Raw genomic sequence first — 17235 nt, 5'->3', positions numbered from 1 at the left:
TGAGTGTGTGTGAGTTTGTGTGTGTGTCTGTGTGTCTGTGTCTGTGTGTGTGTGTGTGTGTGTGTGTGTGTGTGTGTGTGTGTGTGTGAGAGAGAGAGAGCATGTCTGTGCACGTGCAGGGGCGTCAAGGCAGGGCGGAGGTTTACGAGGGTGTGAGCGAGAGTGAAGAGCCGACCCCGTTCGTTACGGAACCGATCTCGATGGGAGACAAGATCTGTCGCCTCTGCTCTGACCACTGACGTTCTGCGATCCACAGGAAGCGTACAGCGGGGCAGGTGATCAGATCCGGCTGGTGGGAGAGGTGATTAGTGTCATGGGTGCCATCGTAACTCTGTTTCTAGAGGTAACGACTGCTCACGCCGTCCCTCAGTGACCCCTCTCCCCCAGGACACTGTGTCCTGTCACCGACTGTATCCCCACAGATGTTAATCCCTCTCTCTCACACCGTCCCTCAGTGATCCCTCTGCCCCAGCGTCCTGTGTCACTGACTGTATCCCCACTGACGTTAATCCAGCTCCCTCACACCGTCCCTCAGTGACCCCTCTCCCCCAGCGTCCTGTGTCACTGACTGTATCCCCACAGACGTTAATCCAGCTCCCTCACACCGTCCCTCAGTGACCCCTCTCCCCCAGCGTCCTGTGTCACTGACTGTATCCCCACTGACGTTAATCCAGCTCCCTCACACCGTCCCTCAGTGACCCCTCTCCCCCAGCGTCCTGTGTCACTGACTGTATCCCCACTGACGTTAATCCATCTCCCTCACTCCATCCCTCAGTGACCCCTCTCCCCCAGCCTCCTGCGTCACTGACTGTATCCCCACTGACGTTAATCCCTCTCCCTCACACCGTCCCTCAGTGACCCCTCTCCCCCAGCGTCCTGTGTCACTGACTGTATCCCCACTGACGTTAATCCCTCTCCCTCACACCGTCCCTCAGTGACCCCTCTCCCCCAGCCTCCTGCGTCACTAACTGTATCCCCACTGACGTTAATCCCTCTCCCTCACACCGTCCCTCAGTGACCCCTCTCCCCCAGCGTCCTGTGTCACTGACTGTATCCCCACTGACGTTAATCCCTCTCCCTCACACCGTCCCTCAGTGACCCCTCTCCCCCAGCGTCCTGTGTCACTGACTGTATCCCCACTGACGTTAATCCCTCTCCCTCACACCGTCCCTCAGTGACCCCTCTCCCCCAGCGTCCTGTGTCACTGACTGTATCCCCACTGACGTTAATCCCTCTCCCTAACACCGTCCCTCTGTGACCCCTCTCCCCCAGCGTCCTGTGTCACTGACTGTATCCCTACAGATGTTAATCCCTCTCACTCACGCCGTCCCTCAGTGACCCCTCTCCCCCAGCGTCCTGTGTCACTGACTGTATCCCCACTGACGTTAATCCCTCTCCCTCACACCGTCCCTCAGTGACCCCTCTCCCCCAGCGTCCTGTGTCACTGACTGTATCCCCACTGACGTTAATCCCTCTCCCTCACACCGTCCCTCAGTGACCCCTCTCCCCCAGCGTCCTGTGTCACTGACTGTATCCCCACTGACGTTAATCCCTCTCCCTCACACCGTCCCTCAGTGACCCCTCTCCCCCAGCGTCCTGTGTCACTGACTGTATTCCCACAGACGTTAATCCAGCTCCCTCACACCGTCCCTCAGTGACCCCTCTCCCCCAGCGTCCTGTGTCACTGACTGTATCCCCACTGACGTTAATCCAGCTCCCTCACACCGTCCCTCAGTGACCCCTCTCCCCCAGCGTCCTGTGTCACTGACTGTATCCCCACTGACGTTAATCCATCTCCCTCACTCCATCCCTCAGTGACCCCTCTCCCCCAGCCTCCTGCGTCACTGACTGTATCCCCACTGACGTTAATCCCTCTCCCTCACACCGTCCCTCAGTGACCCCTCTCCCCCAGCGTCCTGTGTCACTGACTGTATCCCCACTGACGTTAATCCCTCTCCCTCACACCGTCCCTCAGTGACCCCTCTCCCCCAGCCTCCTGCGTCACTAACTGTATCCCCACTGACGTTAATCCCTCTCCCTCACACCGTCCCTCAGTGACCCCTCTCCCCCAGCGTCCTGTGTCACTGACTGTATCCCCACTGACGTTAATCCCTCTCCCTCACACCGTCCCTCAGTGACCCCTCTCCCCCAGCGTCCTGCGTCACTGACTGTATCCCCACTGACGTTAATCCCTCTCCCTAACACCGTCCCTCTGTGACCCCTCTCCCCCAGCGTCCTGTGTCACTGACTGTATCCCTACAGATGTTAATCCCTCTCCCTCACACCGTCCCTCAGTGACCCCTCTCCCCCAGCGTCCTGCGTCACTGACTGTATCCCCACTGACGTTAATCCCTCTCCCTCACACCGTCCCTCAGTGACCCCTCTCCCCCAGCGTCCTGTGTCACTGACTGTATCCCCACTGACGTTAATCCCTCTCCCTCACACTGTCCCTCACTGACCCCTCTCCCCCAGCGTCCTGTGTCACTGACCGTATCCCTACAGATGTTAATCCCTCTCCCTCACACCGTCCCTCAGTGACCCCTCTCCCCCAGCGTCCTGCGTCACTGACTCTAGCCCCAGCTGGGTGGTGTCTGGCTCCGTGTGCGTGTGTGGACTGGGGCCTCTCTGAGTTCTCCCTCTCTCTCGTGTCTGTGATCAGATCCCGGACATTCTCCGATTCGGCGCCTGGCGATATTTCGGGAGAACCGCTCTCGGGGGACCCTTCCACGTTATTATGTAAGTCTCATCGGCGTTCCTCTTCCCCCACGTCCCCCACGTCCCCCCCCCGTCTCTGCTCTGTCCTCCCCCTCTCACTGCACCTCTCCCCCCGCCTCTGCTCTGATCTCCGTCCCCTCTCTCCCCTGCACTCCCTCCCCTCTCGTCCCTCTTCCCCCTCTCCGCATCCGACTTCTCCACTTCCTGCCCCCCTCCCTTCCTCCTCCCTTCATCCTGCCTCATCCCTGTTTCTCTCTGCCCCCTTCTCCTGTCATAGGGTATAGGCAGAGAAGTGTACAGGACACCAACAGGCCATTCAGCCCACAATGTTGTGCCGTCCCAGCTGAAAATCAAATCTAAAACACCCAAACACTGATCCCTCCTCCCCACACCCCGTCCATATCCCTCCATCTCCCTCACGTCCCTGTGCCTCCCAAAACGTCTCTCAAAAGCCTCGAATGTATTTGCTTCTCCCACCACCCCTCTCTGGGTAAAAAACTTACCCCTCATATCCGCCCCCCTCACCTTCAATGCCTGCCCTCTGGTGTGAGACATTTCAACCCCGGGAAACAGATACTCTCTGTCCACTCTCTCTCTCTGCCTCTCACAGTCTTATAAACCTCTCTCAGATCTCCCCCCGGCCACCATCGCTCCAGAGAAATCTACCCAGGTTTACCCAGCCTCTGGTGAGAGCGCACGCCCTCCAGAACCAGGCAGCGTCCCGGTGAGCCTCTCCTGCCCCCTCTCCAAAGCCCCGACGTCCTCCCTGTAGTGGGGAGACCAGAACAGTGTGCAATACTCCAGATGGGGCCTCACCAGAGTTTTATAAAGTTCCAACGTAACTAGACACGTCATACGTTGGAGAGGGTACAGAGAGGGTGGTAAATTGGATCAGTAAGTAGGCAGATGATACTAAGATAGGTGGAGTTGTGGATATAACATATAACCATATAACAATTACAGCACGGAAACAGGCCATCTCGACCCTTCTAGTCCGTGCCGAACTCTTACCCTCACCTAATCCCACCGACCTGCACTCAACCCATAACCCTCCATTCCTTTCCTGTCCATATATCTACCCAATTTAACTTTAAACATAATGGAGTAGGTTTTCAAAACTTGCAGAGAGATTTAGGCCGGTTAGAAGAGTGGGCTGAAAGATGGCAGATGGAGTTTAATGCTGATAAATGTGAGGTGCTACATTTTGGTAGGACTAATCAAAATAGGACATACATGGTAAATGGTAGGGCAATGAGGAATGGAGTAGAACAGAGGGATCTAGGAATAATGGTGCATAGTTCCCTGAAAGAGGAATCTCATGTGGATAGGGTGGTGAAGAAAGTTTTTGGTAGGCTGGCCTTTATAAATCAGAGCATTCAGTATAGGAGTTGGGATGTAATGTTGAAATTGTACAAGGCATTGGTAAGGCCAAACTTGGAGTATTGTGTACAAATCTGGTCACCAAATTATAGGAAAGATGTCAACAAAATAGAGAGAGTACAGAGGAGATTTACTAGAATGTTACCTGGGTTTCATCACCTGAGTTACAGAGAAAGGTTGAACAAGTTGGGTCTTTCTTTCCCTCTCACTGTCTCTCTCCCTCTCTCTCAACACCTCTCTCTCTCTCTCTCTGATAGTAACTATGAAAGGAAGCTAGCAAATAATATCAAAGAGGACACTGAAAGCTTTTTCAAGTATATAAAGAGTAAAAGGCAGGTGAGAGTAGATAGAGGACCGATAGAAAATGATGCTGGAGAAATTGTAATGGGAGATAAGGAGATGGCGGAGGAACTGAACGAGTATTTTGTATCAGTCTTCACTGAGGAAGCCATCAGCAGTATACCGAACACTCAAGGGTGGCAGGGAAGAGAAGTGTGCGCAGTCACAATTACGACAGAGAAAGTACTCAGGAAGCTGAATAGTCTGAAGGTAGATAAATCTCCCGGACCAGATGGAATGCACCAGCGTGTTCTGAAGGAAGTAGCTGTGGAGATTGCGGAGGCATTAGCGATGATCTTTCAAAAGTCGATAGATTCTGGCATGGTTCCGGAGGACTGGAAGATTGCAAATGTCACTCCGGTGTTTAAGAAGGGGGCAAGGAAGCAAAAAGGAAATTATAGACTTGTTAACTTGACGTCGGTGGTTGGGAAGTTGTTGGAGTCGATTGTCAAGGATGAGGTTACAGAGTACCTGGAGGCATATGACAAGATAGACAGAACTCAGCATGGATTCCTTAAAGGAAAATCCTACCTGACAAACCTAATACAAACCTATTTTTTGAGGAAATTACCAGTAGGCTAGACAAGGGAGATGCAGTGGATGTTGTATATTTGGATTTTCAGAAGGCCTTTGACAAGGTGCCACACATGAGGCTACTTAACAAGATAAGAGCCCATGGAATTACAGGAAAGTTACGTACGTGGATAGAGCGTTGGCTGATTGGCAGGAAACAGAGAGTGGGAATAAAGGGATCCTATTCTGGTTGGCTGCCGGTTACCAGTGGTGTTCCACAGGGAACAGTGTTGGGGCCGCTTCTTTTTACATTGTACATCAACGATTTGGATTATGGAATAGATGGCTTTGTGGCTAAGTTTGCTGATGATACGAAGATAGGTGGAGGGGCCGGTAGTGCTGAGGAAATGGAGAGTCTTCAGAGAGACTTGGATAGATTGGAAGAATGGGCAGAGAAGTGGCAAATGAAGTACAATGTTGGAAAGTGTATGGTTATGCACTTTGACAGAAGTAATAAACGGGCAGACTATTATTTAAATAGGAGAGAATTCAAAGTTCTGAGATGCAACAGGACTTGGGAGTCCTTGTACAGGATTCCCTTAAGGTTAACCTCCAGGTTGACCTTCACCAGGAGGTGAAGAAGGTGAATGCAATGTTGGCATTCATTTCGAGAGGAATAGAGTACAGGAGCAGGGATGTGATGTTGAGGCTCTATAAGGCGCTGGTGAGACCTCACTTGGATTACTGTGGGCAGTTTTGGTCTCCTTATTTAAGAAAGGATGTGCTGACGTTGGAGAGGGTACAGAGAAGATTCACTGGAATGACTCCGGGAATGAGAGGATTAACATATGAGGAACGTTTGTCTGCTCTTGGACTGTATTCCTTGGAGTTTGGAAGAATGAGGGGAGACCTCATAGAAACATTTCGAATGTTGAAAGGCATGGACAGAGTGGATGTGGCAAAGTTGTTTCCCATGATGGGGGAGTCTAGTCCAAGAGGGCATGATTTAAGGATTGAAGGGCGCCCATTCAGAACAGAAATGCGAAGAAATTTTTTTAGTCAGAGGGTGGTGAATCTATGGAATTTGTTGTCACGGGCGGCAGTGGAGGCCAAGTCATTGGGTGTATTTAAGCAACATACATCAAAGTTGCTGGTGAACGCAGCAGGCCAAGCAGCATCTATAGTAAGAGGCTCAGTCGACGTTTCAGGCCGAGACCCTTCGTCAGGACTAACTGAAGGAAGAGTGAGTAAGGGATTTGAAAGCGGGAGGGGGAGGGGGAGATGCAAAATGATAGGAGAAGACAGGAGGGGGAGGGATAGAGCCGAGAGCTGGACAGGTGATAGGCAAAAGGGGGATACGAGAGGATCTTGGGTGTATTTAAGGCAGAGGTTGATACGTATCTGAGTAGCCAGGGTATCAAAGGTTATGGTGAAAAGGCGGAGGAGTGGGACTAAATGGGGAATGGATCAGCTCATGATAAAATGGCGGAGCAGACTCCATGGACTTCTGCTCCTTTGTCTTATGGTATCAGTTACACACTCCCCCCTCCCTGTCCACTCTCACCATCTCTCCCCTCTCTCTCTCTCTGACCCACAGTATCAGTTACGCCTGTCTGGTCCTGCTGATTCTGGCCCTGCGTCTGACGGACACCCAGGGGGAGGTGTTGGCCATGTCCCTGGCCCTGGTTCTGGGCTGGTGCAACGTCATGTTCTTCGCCCGAGGGTTTCCCATGCTTGGGCCTTTCACCATCATGATACAGAAGGTGAGACGGCGGAAATGGGTGGGGTGGGTGCGGGGAGCGAGGTGTGGGGGTGACGGGGGGGCCGCACTGAAAGAGACGGCTGACGTTCTCCCCACCATTGAGTGCATCTACACAGAGCACCCTCGAGGAATGTGTCAGGAGGCATGGGACGGTGTAGGGAGATCGGAGAGTAGGGACAGGTTGGTGGAGGGTGAGGGAACTAGAGGGAATGGAGAGTGAAGTGTGTGGAGGTGCAGGAGCCTCAGGACCCACACCACCAGGTTCAGGGACAGTTATCACCCCTCAACCATCAGGAAGGAGGTACAGGAGCCCCAGGACTCACACCACCAGGTTCAGGGACAGTTATCACCCCTCAACCATCAGGAAGGAGGTACAGGAGCCTCAGGACCCACACCACCAGGTTCAGGGACAGTTATCACCCCTCAACCATCAGGAAGGAGGTACAGGAGCCTCAGGACCCACACCACCAGGTTCAGGGACAGTTATTACCCCTCAACCATCAGGAAGGAGGTACAGGAGCCTCAGGACCCACACCACCAGGTTCAGGGACAGTTATTACCCCTCAACCATCAGGAAGGAGGTACAGGAGCCTCAGGACCCACACCACCAGGTTCAGGGACAGTTATTACCCCTCAACCATCAGGAAGGAGGTACAGGAGCCTCAGGACCCACACCACCAGGTTTAGTGACAGTTATTACCCCTCAACCATCAGGAAGGAGGTACAGGAGCCTCAGGACTCACACCACCAGGTTTAGTGACAGTTATTACCCCTCAACCATCAGGAAGGAGGTACAGGAGCCTCAGGACCCACACCACCAGGTTCAGGGACAGTTATCACCCCTCAACCATCAGGAAGGAGGTACAGGAGCCTCAGGACTCACACCACCAGGTTCAGGAACAGTTATTAACCCCTCAACCATCAGGAAGGAGGTACAGGAGCATTAGGTCCCACACCACCAGGTTTGGGGACAGTTATCACCCCTCAACCATCAGGAAGGAGGTACTGGAGCCTCAGGACCCACACCACCAGGTTCAGGGACGGTTATTACCTCTCAACCATCAGGAAGGAGGTACTGGAGCCTCAGGACCCACACCACCAGGTTCAGGGACAGTTATCACCCCTCAACCATCAGGAAGGAGGTACAGGAGCCTCAGGAACCACACCACCAGTTTCAGGAACAGTTATTACCCCTCAACCATCAGGAAGGAGGTACAGGAGCCTCAGGACCCATACCACCAGGTTCAGGGACAGTTATTACCCCTCAACCATCAGGAAGGAGGTACAGGAGCCTCAGGACCCACACCACCAGGTTCAGGGACAGTTATTACCCCTCAACCATCAGGAAGGAGGTACAGGAGCCTCAGGACCCATACCACCAGGTTCAGGGACAGTTATTACCCCTCAACCATCAGGAAGGAGGTACGGGAGCCTCAGGACCCACACCACCAGGTTCAGGGACGGTTATTACCCCTCAACCATCAGGAAGGAGGTACTGGAGCCTCAGGACCCACACCACCAGGTTCAGGAACAGTTATCACCCCTCAACCATCAGGAAGGAGGTACTGGAGCCTCAGGACCCACACCACCAGGTTCAGGGACAGTTATCACCCCTCAACCATCAGGAAGGAGGTACAGGAGCCTCAGGACTCACACCACCAGGTTCAGGAACAGTTATTAACCCCTCAACCATCAGGAAGAAGGTACAGGAGCCTCAGGACCCACACCACCAGGTTCAGGGACGGTCATTACCCCTCAACCATCAGGCTCCTGAACCAGGGGTGATAACTTTGCTTGCCCCATTTAATTTGGCTTTTTTGACACTGACCAACAGAAAAAAGACTCTTTTCAAAGTGAAAACAGATCTCTGCAAAGTGATCTAAATTAATTACAAATATAAAACACAAGATAATTGATTGCAGAAGTATTTACCTCGCCCTCTTGGTTTGGCACCCCAAATCATCACTGGTTCAGCCAATTGGTTTTAGAAGTCACATAACTAGTTAAATGGAGATCACCGTGTGTAGTCAAGGTGTTTCGGTTGATTGTAGTAAGAATGCGCCTGTATCTGGAAGTTCCTACTGCTGCTGAGTCAGTATCCTGGCAAAAACTACACCGCGAAGACAAGAGAACACTCCAAGCAACTCCGTGAAAAGGTTATTGAAAAGCACAAGTCAGGAGATGGATACAAGAGAATTTTCAAGTCACTGAATATCCCTTCGAGTATAGTTAAGTCGATCATCAAGAATATGGCGTTAAATCTGCCTGGCATTAAAGAATATTGCACCGCTGTAAATCTGCCGAGAGCAGGCCGTCTTTAAAAACTGAGTGCCCGTGCAAGAAGGGGACTCGTGAGGGAGGCCGCCAAGAGACCTGTGACAACTCTGGAGGTGTTACAAGCTTCAGTGGCTGAGAGGGGAGAGACTGCGCAGACAACAACTGTTGCCCGGGTGCTTCACCCGTCACAGCTTCATGGGAGAGTGGCAAAGAGAAAGCCACTGTCGAAAAGCAAAAACTCACATGAAATCTCGGCTCGAGCTTGCCAGAGGGCATTCGGGAGACCCTGACGTCAGCTGGAAGCAGGTTCTCTGGTCTGATGACACCAAAGCTGAGCTTTTTTGGGCCATCAGACTAAACGCAATGCTCGGCGTTAGCCAAACGCCGCACATCATCAAAAACACACCATCCCTACCGTGAAGCATGGCGGTGGCTGCATCGTGCTGTGGGGGTGCTTCACTGCGGCAGGCCCTGGAAGGCTTGTGAAGGTCGAGGGTAAAAGGAATGCAGCAAAGTACAGGGAAAGATGGTGGGAGGAGACGATGGCGGCGTGACGCAGCTCGCGGCGGCCACTCCGGTGAACGATGTCTGTCATCCGTCAAGTAGGGGGCCGTGCACAATCCTGATTTGATGGAGACGGACATGAGAAGCACGAAGGAACATCTGGAGAAACTTCTGAAATGCCCGGTTCACTGCCGCTGCTGCTGTGCGGTCCGGAATCTCCGGAGGGGAAGGCCCCGAGTCCTCGGCTTTTCTCGTTGCTCGGTGGTCGGGGTGGGGTTGAAGCGCTCGGCAGAGGATGGTGCTCGGAGGGGCTGGTTGGAGGCTCGAAGTTTTCGGACGGACTGGATGGGTACAGTCGGGAGCTTCGGCAAGTTGGCGGGGCTGGAGGTTCATGGCGGGGAGAGATCCTCCCTTCTGCCGTCTCCGTGAGATGATGAGTCTATCGGGACTTCGAGACTTTTTTTAACCGTGCCCATGGTCTGCTCTTCATCAAATTACGGTATTGCTTTGCACTGTTGTAACTATATGTTATAATTATGTGGTTTTGGTCAGTTTTAGTCTTGGTTTGCCCTGTGTTTCTGTGATATCACTCTGGAGGAACGTTGTATCAGTTTTTTAATGCATGCATTTCTAAATGACAATAAACGAGGACTGTGTGTCCTCGTAATCTAATTTAATCTCAATCCTGGAGGAAAACCCGATGCAGTCTGCGCGAGAACTGCGACTTGGAAGAAGACTTGTTTTCCAGCAAGACAATGACCCCCCCCCCCAAGCATAAAGCCAAAGCTGACAGGAATAGCTGAAAAAAAACGACAAAGTTAATGTCCTGGAGTGGCCGAATCAGAGTCCAGACCTCAATCCAATTGGGAATTTGTGGCTGGACTTGGAGAGGGCTGATCACTCACGATCCCCATGCAATCTGACAGAACTTGAGCAGTTTTGAAAAGGAGAATGGGGAAAAATGGCGGTGTCCAGATGTGCAAAGCTGATAGAGACCTATCCACGCGGACTCCAGGCTATAATTGCTGCCAAAAGTGCATCTACTAAATACTGACCTGAACGGGGTGAATACTTGTGTAGTCAATAATTTAGTGTTTTTTATTGGTCATTAATCTAGATCCCTTTGTAGTTTTCACTTTGACACGGAAGACCTTTTCTCAGTTGATCGGTGTCAAAAAAAGCTGAATTAAATCCACTGTGATTCAATGTGGTAAAACAATAAAACGGGGAACTTCCCGGGGGTGATGGAGGCGGGGGGGGGGGGTGTGAGTACTTTTTGTCGGCACTGATCATAAAATCTGCTTTCAAGCTCTCAGCGTAACCGTCGAGTCTCTCTGCTCCCTGTGTCTAGATGATCTTCGGAGATTTGCTTCGGTTCTGCTGGCTGATGTTCTTGGTTCTGCTGGGGTTCACAGCAGGTGAGGAACAACCCTCCCCTGGCCCTCGCTCCACACCGCCGCCCCCACCGCGCGTCACCCCCTCTCTCCTTCCAGAAACCCGCCGTTATCTTCTGACGAGATGATGAAATCTTCCTTTCTCTTCCTTCCTTCCTTCCCTCGGTCCCCCGTACGCCCGACTCTATCCCCGTCATGTCCTTTCCTGTGTCTCCCCCACATTTCCCCCTCTCCCTGCTCTTCTCCACTATCCCCCTCTCCCCACTCGCTCCCCCTCTTTACCTCCTCTCTGCTCCCTCTCTCCCTCACTCTGTCTACCTCTCCCTCCCCACATCTCCCCTTCTCTCCCCCCTCTCTCCTCCTTCTGCCCCCGACCTCCTCCATCCCTCTCCCTCTCTCTCCTCCCCCCTCTCTTTCATCCCCTCCCTCTCCCGCCTCTTTTCTCTGCACTCTCTACCCCTCTGACTCCTGACCCTCTCTCCCCTCTCCCCCACTCTCTTCACCCTGTCCCCATTCTCTCCCCCCCTCCCTCTCTCCTCTCTGCCCCCTCTCTTTCACTTCGCTCTCCCCACTCGCTCTTCCCCCTTGTCCCCTCTCTATCCCCGGCTCTCCCTACCTCTCACCCCCTCTAACTCCCGACCCTCTTCCTCTCCCTCTCCCAATTTCTCCACCCCATCCCTCCCCACTCTCTCTACCCCTCTCTGTCCCCTCCTCTCTCTCCCTCTATCTCCTCCCTTCTCCCACTCCCCCCCCCCCCCCCAGCTTTCCACATCACGTTCCAGACGCTGGAGCCGGACCTGTGGCCGCACTTCCGGGACTTCAGCACCTGCCTGTTCACCATGTTCCAGCTGTTCCTGGGCCTGCTCGACATTCCCATCAACTACGAGAAGTGGACCCCGGCCATCATCAAGGTCCTCTACGTCTCCTACATGGTGTTTGCCTTCCTGCTGATGGTGAACCTCCTCATCGCCATGATGGGGGACACCCACTGGCGCGTGGCGCACGAGCGAGACCAGCTGTGGAGGGCGCAGGTAGAGCAACATCTGGCTGGGCTGGTGGCACGCACATCTGGACACAGGGAGATCCAATACCTCACACATCTGGGCACAAGGTGACCCAATATCTCACACATCTGGGCACTGGGTGATCCAGTACCTCACACATCTGGATGGGCTGGTGGCACGCACATCTGGACACAGGGAGATCCAATACCTCACACATCTGGGCACTGGGTGATCCAACACCTCACACATCTGGACACAAGGTGATCCAATACCTCACACATCTGAGCACAGGGAGACCTAAAATATCTCACACATCTGGACACAGATAGATCCAATACCTCACACATCTGGACTCAGGGAGATCCAATACCTCACACATTTGAGCACTGGGTGATCCAATACCTCACACATCCGGACATAAGGAGATCAAGTTCCTCACACATCTGGACACTGGGTGATCCAGTACCTCACACATCTGGATGGGCTGGTGGCACGCACATCCGGACACAGGGAGATCCAAAATATCTCACACATCTGGGCACAGGGTGATCGAATATCTCACACATCTGGACACAAGGTGATCTAATACCTCACACATCTGGGCACAGGGAGATCCAATACCCCACACATCTGGGCACAGGGAGATCCAAAATATCTCACACATCTGGACACTGGGTGATCCAATACCTCACACATCTGGACACAAGGTGGTCCAACACCTCACACATCTGGGCACAGGGAGATCCAAAATATCTCACACATCTGGGCACAGGGTGATCCAATACCTCACACATCTGGGCACAAGGAGATCCAATACCTCACACATCTGGGCACAGGGAGATCCAAAATATCTCACACATCTGGACACTGGGTGCTACAATATCTCACACATCTGGGCACAAGGTGATCCAATATCTCATACATCTGAGCACAAAGTGATCCAATACCTCACACATCTGGGCACAGGGAGATCCAAAATATCTCACACATCTGGGCACAGGGTGATCCAATACCTCACACATCTGGGCACAAGGAGATCCAATATCTCATACATCTGAGCACAAGGTTATCCACAACCTCACACATCTGGGCACAGGGTGATCCAATACCTCACACATCTGGGCACAAGGAGATCCAATACCTCACACATTTGGGCACAGGGAGATCCAAAATATCTCACACATCTGGACACTGGGTGATCCAATACCTCACACATCTGGACACAAGGTGGTCCAACACCTCACACATCTGGACACAAGGTGATCCAATACCTCACACATCTGGGCACAGGGTGATCCAATACCTCACACATCTGGGCACAAGGAGATCCAATACCTCACACATTTGGGCACAAGGAGATCCAAAATATCTCACACATCTGGACACTGGGTGATCCAATGCCTCACACATCTGGACACAAGGTGATCCAATACCTCACACATCTGAGCACTGGGTGATCCAATACCTCACACATCTGGACACTGGGTGATCAAGTTCCTCACACATCTGGACACAAGGTGACCCAATACCTCACACATCTGGGCACAGGGTGATCCAATACCTCACACTTCTGGACACTGGGTGATCAAGTTCCTCACACATCTGGACACAAGGTGACCCAATACCTCACACATCTGGGCACAAGGTGACCCAATACCTCACACATCTGGACACAGGGAGATCCAATACCTCACACATCTGGATACGGGGAGATAAAGTTCCTCACACATCTGGGAACAGGGAAACTGAATACCTGGCACATCTGGACACACGGGAGGTGTCCCAGATGACCACAAGCCACTCCTCTGGCCTTGCCCGATCCCTCCGGCTCGTCTCCTCCCTCCCCCACCCCGCCCCTTCCCTCCGCCAGCTGCTCCCTTCCCTCGCTCACCTCCCTCCTCTCTCTGTGCCCTCTCCAACAGGTCGTTGCCACCACCATCCTCCTGGAGAGGCACATGCCGCGATTCCTGTGGCCGAGAGTGGGCATCGACGGGGAGAGTGTGGGTCTGGGCAACAGCTGGTACATCAGGTGGGTCTGGGGGTGGGGGAGCAGGCCGATTGCAGGGGGGTGGGTGGGAGACGCGCAGAAGATACATAGAAATCTACAGCACGTTACAGGCCCTTCGGCCCACAATGTTGTACTGGCCAGGTAACCAACTCTAGAGACGGCCTACAATTTCCCTACAGCATAGCCCTCTATTTTTCTAAGCTCCATGTACCTATCCAAAAGTCTCTTAAAAGACCCTATCGTATTCGTCTCCACCACCGTCGCTGGCAGCCCACTTCACGCACTCACCACTCTCTGAGCAAAAAACTTTCCCCTGACATCTCCTCTGTACCTACTCCCCAGCACCTTAAAACTGTGCCCTCTAGTGCTAGGCATTTCAGCCCTGGGGAAAAGCCTCTGACTACCCACACGATCAATGCCTCTCATCATCTTGTACACCTCTCATCCTCAGTCGCTCCGAGGAGAAAAGGCCGAGTTCACTCAACCTATTCTCATAAGACATGCTCCCCAATCCAGGCAACATCCTTGTGGATCTCCTCTGCACCCTTTCGATGGTTTCCATGTCCTTCCTGTAGTGAGGCGACCAGAACTGAGCACAGTACTCCAAGTGGGGTCTGACCAGGGTCCTGTATAGCTGCAACATTACCTCTCGGCTCCTGAACTCACCCCGAAGAAGGGGAGGTACAGAGAGGGTTGGGGAGAGAACGGGGAGAGACTGTGAAGCTGTGGGAGATGGAAGTGATGGGGAGAGGGGAGGTAAGGAGGGATGGACGAGGAGTGTCGGGCTGTGAATTGGATAATACGAGGGGGCATAATTTCTCGGTGATCGGAGAAAAGTGTGGGGGGGGCTGTCAGAGGTGGGTTTTTACACACAGAGAGTGGTGGGTGTGTAGAACGCCCTGTCAGGGGTGGTGGAGGCAGGTATATTCGGGACATTTCAGTGACTCTGGGATAGACAGACGCAGGGAAGGGTTAGATTGATGTTGGGAGAGGGTGCAGAGGAGATTCACCAGGATGCTGCCTGGATTAGAGAGGGTGCAGAGGAGATTGACCGGGATGCTGCCTGGATTAGAGAGGGTGCAGAGGAGATTCACCGGGATGCTGCCTGGATTAGAGAGGGTGCAGAGGAGTTTCACCAGGATGCTGTCTGGATTAGAGAGGGTGCAGAGGAGATTCACCAGGATGCTGCCTGGATTAGAGAGGGTGCAGAGGAGATTCACCAGGATGCTGCCTGGATTAAAGAGGGTGCAGAGGAGATTCACCAGGGTGCTGCCTGGATTAGAGAGGGTGCAGAGGAGATTCACCAGGATGCTGCCTGGATTACAGTGGGTGCAGAGGAGATTCACCAGGATGCTGTCTGGATTAGAGAGGGTGCAGAGGAGATTCACCAGGATGCTGTCTGGATTAGAGAGGGTGCAGAGGAGATTCACCAGGATGCTGCCTGGATTAGAGAGGGTGCAGAGGAGATTCACCAGGATGCTGCCTGGATTAGAGAGGGTGCAGAGGAGATTCACCTGGATGCTGCCTGGATTAGAGAGGGTGCAGAGGAGATTCGCCAGGATGCTGCCTGGATTAGAGAGGGTGCAGAGGAGATTCACCAGGATGCTGCCTGGATTAGAGAGGGTGCAGAGGAGATTCACCTGGATGCTGCCTGGATTAGAGAGGGTGCAGAGGAGATTCACCGGGACGCTGCCTGTATTAGAGAGGTGGGTTTTTTCACACAGAGAGTGGTGGGTGTGTGGAACGCCCTGTCAGGGGTGGTGGAGGCAGATATATTCAGGACATTTCAGTGACTCTGGGATAGACAGACGCAGGGAAGGGTTAGATTGACGTTGGGAGAGGGTGCAGAGGAGATTCACTGGGATACTGCCTGGATTAGAGAGGGTGCAGAGGAGATTGACCAGGATGCTGTCTGGATTAGAGAGGGTGCAGAGGAGATTCACCAGGATGCTGCCTGGATTAGAGAGGGTGCAGAGGAGATTCACCAGGATGCTGCCTGGATTAGAGAGGGTGCAGAGGAGATTCACCGGGATGCTGCCTGGATTAGAGAGGGTGCAGAGGAGATTCGCCAGGATGCTGTCTGGATTAGAGAGGGTGCAGAGGAGATTGACCAGGATGCTGCCTGGATTACAGTGGGTGCAGAATAGATTCACCAGGATGCTGTCTGGATTAGAGAGGGTGCAGAGGAGATTCACCAGGGTGCTGCCTGGATTAGAGAGGGTGCAGAGGAGATTCACCAGGATGCTGTCTGGATTAGAGAGGGTGCAGAGGAGATTCACCAGGGTGCTGCCTGGATTAGAGAGGGTGCAGAGGAGATTCACCAGGATGCTGCCTGGATTAGAGAGGGTGCAGAGGAGATTCACCAGGATGCTGTCTGGATTAGAGAGGGTGCAGAGGAGATTCACCAGGATGCTGCCTGGATTAGAGGGGGTGCAGAGGAGATTCACCAGGATGCTGCCTGGATTAGAGAGGGTGCAGAGGAGATTCACCAGAATGCTGCCTGGATTAGAGAGGGTGCAGAGGAGATTCACCTGGATGCTGCCTGGATTAGAGAGGGTGCAGAGGAGATTCACCGGGACGCTGCCTGTATTAGAGAGGTGGGTTTTTTCACACAGAGAGTGGTGGGTGTGTGGAACGCCCTGTCAGGGGTGGTGGAGGCAGGTATATTCAGGACATTTCAGTGACTCTGGGATAGACAGACGCAGGGAAGGGTTAGATTGACGTTGGGAGAGGGTGCAGAGGAGATTCACTGGGATGCTGCCTGGATTAGAGAGAGTGCAGAGGAGATTGACCAGGATGCTGTCTGGATTAGAGAGGGTGCAGAGGAGATTCACCAGGATGCTGCCTGGATTAGAGAGGGTGCAGAGGAGATTCACCAGGATGCTGCCTGGATTAGAGAGGGTGCAGAGGAGATTCACCGGGATGCTGCCTGGATTAGAGAGGGTGCAGAGGAGATTCGCCAGGATGCTGTCTGGATTAGAGAGGGTGCAGAGGAGATTGACCAGGATGCTGCCTGGATTACAGTGGGTGCAGAGGAGATTCACCAGGATGCTGTCTGGATTAGAGAGGGTGCAGAGGAGATTCACCAGGGTGCTGCCTGGATTAGAGAGGGTGCAGAGGAGATTCACCAGGATGCTGTCTGGATTAGAGAGGGTGCAGAGGAGATTCACCAGGATGCTGCCTGAATTAGAGAGGGTGCAGAGGAGATTCACCAGGATGCTGTCTGGATTAGAGAGGGTGCAGAGGAGATTCACCTGGATGCTGCCTGGATTAGAGAGGGTGCAGAGGAGATTGACCAGGATGCTGTCTGGATTAGAGAGGGTGCAGAGGAGATTGACC

At 53.1% G+C, this 17235-nt stretch overlaps 1 protein-coding gene across 1 annotated transcript in view; it reads left to right on the top strand.

Moving 5' to 3' along the window:
* The window catches only part of trpv6 (transient receptor potential cation channel, subfamily V, member 6), a 57219-nt gene that overhangs the window by 38412 nt on the left and 1572 nt on the right, over positions 1-17235 (top strand). The window contains exons 9-14 of the mRNA XM_063040212.1: positions 257-343; positions 2660-2736; positions 6545-6710; positions 10842-10908; positions 11647-11915; positions 13811-13917. Coding sequence (XP_062896282.1) covers positions 257-343; positions 2660-2736; positions 6545-6710; positions 10842-10908; positions 11647-11915; positions 13811-13917 — 773 coding nt within the window. The remainder of the gene's footprint in view (positions 1-256; positions 344-2659; positions 2737-6544; positions 6711-10841; positions 10909-11646; positions 11916-13810; positions 13918-17235) is intronic.

This window comes from Mobula hypostoma, unplaced genomic scaffold, assembly GCF_963921235.1.
Source record: "Mobula hypostoma unplaced genomic scaffold, sMobHyp1.1 scaffold_70, whole genome shotgun sequence".
In the NCBI taxonomy this organism is placed as follows: domain Eukaryota; kingdom Metazoa; phylum Chordata; class Chondrichthyes; order Myliobatiformes; family Myliobatidae; genus Mobula; species Mobula hypostoma.
This window is presented reverse-complemented; position numbering and strand designations above follow the sequence as displayed.